An 8,813-nucleotide genomic window follows, 5' to 3' on the forward strand; every position below is an offset into this window, starting at 1 on the left:
TCGGTATATCATAAAAGTTTCCAAATGAGTCAACTAGTTCCGAAGGCTAAAGAAAGCTGAAAGACAGTAAACCATAATTTAATACTATAGTAATACCCATTTTTCTTGAAATTCTAGTTTATAGGAGATGTTGAAGTCCTATTAAAAACTTTAAAAAAAATATTAGAGCAATTGCTTTGCTGTAGTTTTTGTTAATCGTTTCCTGAAGTGGCTTATATGAGATGTTTGCGAACGTCAGTAATAGGAGAAAACTTCTGACACATATAAATTCTTCAGCATTTCAGAGTTACCAAGATAGCAAAACAACGAGTATCAATAATCAAAATCTTGTTCTCAATCCTGTTTCATCTTAATTAAGTGCGACGTCCGTGATAAAGGGCGGGCGACAAGTGTACACATGACATATTAGCGGAATTCCACATCTAAATAAGAAAAGTTTTATAAGACAATTCCTTCATCCCAAAATAAGTGACCATTTAGCTTTTTTCACGTCCATTAAGAAAAACAATAAATATAAAGTGTAGTTGTAGTTTACTAAGTCACCCTATTTATTAATTATTATTTTTTAGAATTGAGCAATAATATTAAAGAAGACTACTTCTTTAATGTTAAGGGCATATAGTTGGAAACACCTGTCAATCTTGATCTTGAATTTCTAAAGTGACAATTATTTTGGGACAAATCCTTTAAGCTAAATCGACACTTCTTTTGAGATGGAGGGAGTATACATGTCGCAAGTTCGCATGGTATGTACCATGCTTTTAATTTGGTCACAGTGATGCATGGAACCCAAGGGACAAATCTATGAGAGTTATCGGGCCAAAGCAGACAATACTTGCCATTGGTTTGGCCTGTGACATTAAGCAGATGCATGTAAAATTTAAATTTCTACGAGTTTTGATTGAACTAATTATAGTTAACTAGGAGGACCATCATCGTAGAACCAAATGAATTCTCTCTTGCTTATATTATTGATCAAAATCCTTTGTTGTGAGAGGAACAACCAAAAATATTTTGGGTATATAACGAGAGAGAGGACAGTATACTTGTGCTTAATTCCATGCTCCCAAGTTTAGATTGACATGCAGCATGATTGCAATAGTCCACCTAAATGTACAATTGAAACACAACCTAGCTAGCCCTATGTTGTTCTTGTTTTTTCTAGGCCTCCAGATTTTTTTTTTTTTGGGTGTATATGTACCTTTTTGATTCTATGCAACTTGAAACATAATAGCTTCTTGCGAATGAATTTAACGTTGGTTAAGGTTGGCTTAGTTTGAAAGACATCTATGAACTCAAAATCTCAAATTGATTACTCCATATTCGTATTCATGCATGGAATATTTCAACTAATTGTGTGTGCTTTTTCATCTTTTCTTGAATATTTATTCGTAAGATTGCTTGGGGTGTTCCTTTTTTTTTCAATAAACTATTTCTTTCTTCCATTTGTATATATGCCCCGTACGCATGTGGATTTTGAGTGTAGTTTTTGTCCTTAGATAAGAATGCATTATTTAAGTACAATATATATCAGGTCTCGGTATGAATACAATCAAGTTAGACTGCGTTGAATTGTGTGATCGCTTCACTTAAATTTCCTTGATTTTCATTTAGACCGTGTTGAATTGTGTGATCACTTCATTAAACCTCTTTGAAAATATTTACACAATCGATGAGGAACAAATGTAACATTCAGTAACACGCCGGAATTAATGTCTAGATAAAGAACAGAATTGAAGAAGAAAATCTTGGAGTTATAAGTTTACAAGAAGCTCTTGCTACTATTAGTTATTAATTTCTCAAACCGGCGATGATTACATCATCACAAAAAGAGACCAGTTCATGCATGTCCAAAACCCCATAGTTAAGTTAAAACATGTTCTTGTACATAGAAAAACAAGAACAATTTATGTAGGACAAACAAATTTAAAAAATTCTGATATATGAGGGAAAAAAACTGCGTTGTAGATGATGGTAATGACGTCCGTCTGGATCGAATTCATCTTCATGCATCTAAGTGCAGGAAATGTCGTCGAATTGAAGGGTTTCTTGGTGTGTAAGATTCTTCTTCACCTCAAGTGAACCCCAAAAAATTCCACTCACTTGGATAGCTGCATGCCTCAATAACTATGCACAAGATGGTGGTATTTTAGGTACCCCTTGTCGTTGTAATTCTCCCACCACACTGTCAACAGCGGGAGGTTTGAGTCCGAGGGGAAGTGGCAGCCATGGCTTTGATAAAACATCTCCAATTGCCGCATCTATACTCTCCTTTGACTGTCAATATATGTACACAGAGCTGTCAGTAAAGCTTCAGAGTTATTTGGAACACTAATGTATTGGACAAACATTTAGAAAAACAAAACTGAACATAAGCACTTATACAATGACATGCACCTAGTTCAAAAAGACCTCCATCGAAAAAACATATCAAGTTTAGAAAATAGGAAGGATCTTGAGTATATATAGTTAAGAATTTTACTTATACTATATACTTTTAGTACTACGTTTATCTTAACCGGTTGCAGTAGGTTACCTGCTCATTTTCCAGGTTGCTAATTCAATTCATTGTGGCCAGTCACATTTAGTTATTTTTTAGAGACATGATAGTCCGAAAATTCTTTTACATTATCAGTAATGTATAAAAGTTAAATAAATTTAATGTGTACTCTAGCTAACAATAAATTATGCACGCGTTCATGCATATGGAGCTGTGCAGCAGGGTCCGAAGATGCAAATGTCATGTTTTATAGAACCATTGTTCGATCTTAGCTTGCCATTATATCTACCTAAACAAATCCTAAAAAAAAAACTCATTTCATGTGGATGTACAAAGTTCCTCAAATTGAAAAAGCTATTTAAGCTGTTACATATGTTTGAACAGACCACGTAAGAATTTCATGTACTTTCAGCAATTTGTACTATGCATGAAGCTTCGTATTATCATATATAATTAAGATAGGTTTTCAATAAGGACAAATTTTATATCCAAAAAAAAAAAATCTTGAGAGAGAGAGGGGCATACAGGATGAAAGTCACAAGGAGGTTTAGGTAGAGGTAGTGCTGCTGGGGCAGTTCGAACGCCAATGCCGGAGTGGTCTACTTTGTACATGGCATGATGCGCTGCTGGTGGTATGCCTGGTACTAGATTATGAGCAGCTGGATATCTCTACATCAAATTAAATTATTTATTCGCACTACATAAGCCAAAAACTTACAAAAGGATATATGCCAAAAGAACACATGGTAGGTCTCTATTAACATAATTCCAAAAGTATTTAAATTCCATACTTTCACACAAGTAATAATTTCAAAAGAGCAATGATTAATTGATTGATTGAACATAGAGTTACCGTTGGTGCTATAGGTGCTGGAAAGTAAGGAGTTCCTGGTGTAAGAGAATTTGGTACCTGCAACAATAATACAAAAGGAGAATTTGTCATTTTATTCATAGATACAATCAAACACAATTTTAGGTCAAACTCGATAATAGTACAAAAATCATATCCCCACTACAGTTTGTTTAAATTATTTCCAAGTTATATACTGGCTAGATTGAGACAACTCACATAGGTGTTTGTTAAGTTAATTATTTGATGTCATATGGAGCTCTGAATATACGTTATCGAGATGGGATGGCAAGCTTCTACTAGCTCTCCGTCCACCTCCGAGCTACCTAAATAAATAGTGCTCTCTCTAGTACTAGTTTAAACTTTTAGATGTGATGATCATACACTTTAATATGAAACTAAAGCAGACAAAAGTCTTGAATTCAAGTCTCACTGTCACTCATTATGAAAAAGAGTTGCTCGTGCTTGCCCATAAAAAAGAATCAAACTACAAAACGTGTTAAAAATATAATTAAATAAATAGAAAAAACTAACCCGTTGATGGTGTGGATGCCAAAAAGGAGGATCTGAAGGTGGTGGAGGATGAAGATGAGGAGGAGGAGCCCAAGCTGGTGATGGATGTTGAGGAGAAGGCGAAGGTGCTAGATGTTTAGGCCACATGTGCATATATGATTGGTCGACGGATGGATGACCCCATACATGTAGGGGTCTAAAATGATGAGGCATTGGAGCTGCCATAGAAGGCGGAGGAGGAGGAGGAGGAGGAAAGCCAATTGTTGGTGCTGGCCATGGGTTCATATCTCTCTTTCCTCCGCCCCCTCCGACTACGGCTGCACCGCCGTATATTTGCCTTCTATGGCTCCAGCTCGCCGCTTCCGCTTCTCTTGCAAGCAAATGTTTCCTATGGGACCGATATTTCTGCACAATATATTCAAGAACTTTCATCAATTATTTGATAATGCTAAATTAATATCTAGAGGCGAAGTCAAGTCAACTTATTATTACTGATTGAGCATGATGACACAAGGCATTCGGTGCTTTATTCACCAAGTCATTTCTCAAATAAACTCAACTACTTGAACTCGGTTACGAACAACTTGGCAAGTCATCTTTTGACCCCCCTTGACTTAATTACTCCATTCATTATGTGCTTTAAAATTTTGAACCCAAAAGAAGAAAAATAAAAGTAGGATTCAGACATTCAGTTATGCTTTTTTGGTGCCCTAAAATGTTTCCACTTTGAGAAAAGCAAGAAAACTTTCCCATTTTCAGATCATCAGATCTGCTTTTCTCTTTAAAGAATACTGTATCACTTGGGATAGAAAACAAGGGAAACTAACAAATAGTACTAACTTTTCAGTTTTCATCATTGTCTAATATTCTTTTTTCCAAATGCAATCGAACGACTGTGAGGACCATTTCATTTGGCATCATCACTAGACTAAATATACAGAATCATATGGTCAAATTCTAATACTAAATGGAAAAAAGAAGTTCAAAATTAAATCTAAAGTCAAATGAAAGGAAGAATATTTTGCATACTTGAAGATGACTGGCAATATTATGGCGAGTGAGACAATCGATTCCCATAATCTCCAAAATTCTTGATGGGACTGCCTTATCTACACCTAGTTGCTCTACTGCTTGTACAAATCTCCTGTGCAATTCTGGCGTCCAGTCCACCTTCACACAATTCAAGAAAAATTCCCATTTTATCCACAAAACTCAAGAAATGAAAAAAAAAAAAAAAACTCCCTGATACAGATGACCATAACAAAGTAGTAGAAATAGTCATCCTACGTTGTAACATAGTATTTCAGTGACCCCCACGATTCTCGTGAGAACCCATAAATATGAAGAGTTTAAGTTACACCATTGATATAAATAATTTTTACATTATCATGTCATGCGAATTTTATTTTGAGATTTCAAATCTCACGTTTTAAGGGGGCTTACATATAGATAACTTTTGTTTGAATTGCTAGTGTAAAAAGCTGTTTACACTGAAAAGACTGGAAAAAAAATTGGATCTTCTTTTTCTCCTTACCTTTACTTTCCTTTTCCCTGGAAGATTATTCTTGGATGACTTCTTGCCTTTATCGCTTTCTTTCGGGGAAATGTTCTGATTCACTTGTAGTGCAGATTCTTCACTTTTCTGAGTACTCACAATTTCTTCTCCCTGATTTAGGCTCGTTAAACCCGAACCAACATCCGATGCTGAAAAAGATGTTGCTTTTTCAAAGTCTTCTTTTCTTTCTACATTCTTTATAGTAGTAGTAGTAAAAGTATTACTACTACTATAGTTATTCACATCGGATTCGTCCCCGCTACTAACCGAAAATTCAGCAAGAATCTCATTGTCCATCTCCAAATCTGGTAAGACATCTCCGTCGTTGATCCCAACAAAAAGGTCATCAAAATCAATGCTATCGAGCAAATTCTTCCCCATAAAATCCGCGAAATCATCTCCTCCTCCTCCTCCTCCTCCCATCGCGAAACTTTCCATCTCGTTATCCCTTTCATTTCTCGCCGTTGTGTTACTCAAAGGTGACACAGTTAGCATTACAAAAGCACAATAATTCGAACTTGTTGCCTCGTGAATTTAACGTTGCATGCCAAAAAGGGAAGACTGGAGAAAGAATTATAATAAGCGTATTGGACGCGAAGCTGAGGAAATGGTTGAATTTGCTAGTGGGGAATTATATGATATGCCCAAAAGAGTTCGTCTGATGATTTTGAGAAATGTCTTCTTATTTCCTTTTTGTTGTTGTTGATGTTCTTCCCAGTAGTAATAATAGTGATATATACTATAGTGTAAGTGGGAGGAGCGTGGAGAGCGAAAGATTTAATCTACACCACAACAATTGTGTAAAGGGCTGTAATTGTCTTTTTGTTTTGTCTTGTACTTCTATAGACAAAAAAATATAAATTAATTAAAGGGGTTTGTGGACGGTCTTTTTTTTGAACATAGAAAAAAATCTACTAATAGAAAAGTGCTTGCTCGTGAGCTGTTTTTAATAGCTAGATTTCTTTTGGTATTTAATTGAGAGAGGCCTAATTTTTTAAAGGTTGCAAGTTGATGATAGTCTAAGTCAGACATGGTAGGGCTGTGCTGGAAATGGATTGATATGTATTATGAGCTCATCTATATCTGTTGTAACAGTAGTAAAGAAAAGGATATTGTCATGTATTTGGTCATAGTGCATACTCAACATGTGTTTGCTTTAATTATATCTCACATTATTCTAACCAAAATAAGTTTGAATATTTTAAATGGAGTATAACTTTGAGGAAATTAAAAAGGGACCTTTTTGAGTTGGCTTGTGAGTTAAATTGTCAAAAGGTCCTAAACTAGGGGTGTCCAATTAGGGGTGGGGTTGGGTGTGTGTGTGGGGGGGGGGGTGAACTGAATTTGGGGGGTCAAATGAATTGAATTAATAAATAAGCGGGTTATTTACTTGTCTAAAAGTTATTTGGGCTGAAATCAATTGGCCTAAAACGAGCTAAAAAGCGTATCATAACACAATCCGTCCAATTCTTACTAGGACTTTGTAGCAAATACCAAACTATTAAAACTTTATACCAACAATTTATCTAGTATGGAATTATCGAAAACGAAATATTAAATACTTTTATTTCGGTTGGATAATTCGAAACATTTTTTTGCGCGGATTGCCCTTCTTTTAGGGTGGTCTTTAAATTTTGCCCCTCATATTTGTGGTCTTTAAATTATGCCCCTCATATTGCTGGTCTTTAATTTTTGTCCTTCGCATTGCAACTCTGAGCGTTCACGCAGAAATCATGAGGTTCTGAGTTCGAACCCCCGCTCAAGCATAAATTAAAAAAAAATAAAAATTGCAAGGCAAGGTTTGGGTCGCGTGTATGTCGGACCCGGCATATATTTGTTAAGGAATTACCGAATTTATGTCGGATCCGGCATACTCATGCCTTATGGGCAGACTTGGCATAAGTATGCCGGGTCCGGCATAACTTTGGTAATTCCTTAACAAGTTTATGCCGGTGGGGCCATACTTTTAATGGGAAAACTTTTATGCCGGACCCGGCATAAACTTGTGAAGGAATTACCAAAGTTATGCCGGATCCGGCATACTTATGCCAAGTCTGCCCATAAGGCATAAGTATACCGGGTCCGGCATAACTTTGGTAATTCCTTCACAAGTGTATGCCGGTGAGGGCATAGCGAAATTTAAACTCTGCCTTGCGATTTTTTATTTTTATTTTTAATTTTGACTGTGTGGGGGTTCGAACCTGGAACCCATGGGTTTTAGCCGAAGGGAAAAATTTAAAGATTTTAAATATGAGGGGCAAAATTTAAAGACCACCCCAAAAGACGGGCAATTCTGCGAATTGCCCAATTCCAAATGTACCAAATTATACAAACTCCTATATAATGTGTGCTGATTGTATCAAAAAGATTTCTCGCAATATTACTTAAATGAAATATGTTAGTAATATTCTAAAGTACTCAGAAATTCTTTTCAAGCAAAAAGTTTTGAAAATTTTTTCACATAAATACAATAGGGGGCGTCTGAATGCATGATTCCGTTGTCACAAATTATGACGTAGATTAGATCATTTAACCGATCTTAAGCGGGCACGGCCCCCTCCAAAGTCTAATAGAGGTCACAAATTTAGACCATGGCCTTTTTGATCGCAGGTGAGTCAAACAGATCGATTATAAGGAACTACTTCTGTGTGCCAAATGAGATAATATTCATGATACTAAAGAAAGAAAAGAGGAAAATTTTAGGTAAAAAGACAAATAATTAATAAGAAAAAATTGTAAGAGAATGTTTTCCTTGATTATTCTCTTCCCTTGAATGGGTTGATATACATGATTTACAACATAATTGTAAGCTACAAATTAGGAACTAATTTGACTAAATAATTCTAACATATGCTATCCTAAAATAGAAGATTACAAAATATATTTGACTAAATATTTACTTAATCTAACAAAAGTAATTAAATTGCGTTATTCCATCGTGAACACTGAAGTACTTGACAGTCAAAAAAGTTGGAATATCATCGACTTGCAAAACAGATGCAGTGAGATGTTGACAAACTCTGCACCTAAAAAAATGGCTATATCATAAATTTCTGGCATTTAAGATGGCCATAAGCCATAATAACTGAACAGTCTCGATCAATTTTAAGATATAGCACGATGAATAATTAATGGGCAAAAAACATATATGTACGTACTAAGAGGTTATATTTACGAAATATGACGATACTTTTCAGTTTACAAAATATATCAATAGATTTGTTACAAAATCTATATAAATCAGGTAAATTAAAAAGAATTAAATAAAACACATTAAATAAGGTAAATAGATTGCTTTCATTATTTTATCCAATTTTCTCTCTCCAATCAAAATTAAAATATATTGTTACATGATTTTGTCCCTGCTTCCTTATTTCATCTACTTTTATCTCCCC

General features: G+C 35.2%; 1 protein-coding gene across 1 annotated transcript; it reads right to left on the minus strand.

Annotated features, from left to right (window-relative positions):
- Positions 1-1,843: 1,843 nt before the first annotated feature.
- Positions 1,844-6,184, minus strand: LOC132618423 (transcription activator GLK1). Its single transcript, XM_060333478.1, has 6 exons — positions 5,398-6,184; positions 4,893-5,033; positions 3,885-4,268; positions 3,354-3,410; positions 3,026-3,169; positions 1,844-2,277 (listed from the first exon to the last, which is right to left on the minus strand). The coding sequence occupies exons 1-6, from the start codon at positions 5,911-5,913 to the stop codon at positions 2,128-2,130; spliced, it is 1,392 nt and encodes a 463-aa protein (XP_060189461.1). The 5' UTR covers positions 5,914-6,184; the 3' UTR covers positions 1,844-2,127.
- Between the last annotated feature and the right edge of the window lie 2,629 nt (positions 6,185-8,813).

This window comes from Lycium barbarum, chromosome 11 (genome assembly GCF_019175385.1).
Source record: "Lycium barbarum isolate Lr01 chromosome 11, ASM1917538v2, whole genome shotgun sequence".
Taxonomy (NCBI): Eukaryota; Viridiplantae; Streptophyta; class Magnoliopsida; order Solanales; family Solanaceae; genus Lycium; species Lycium barbarum.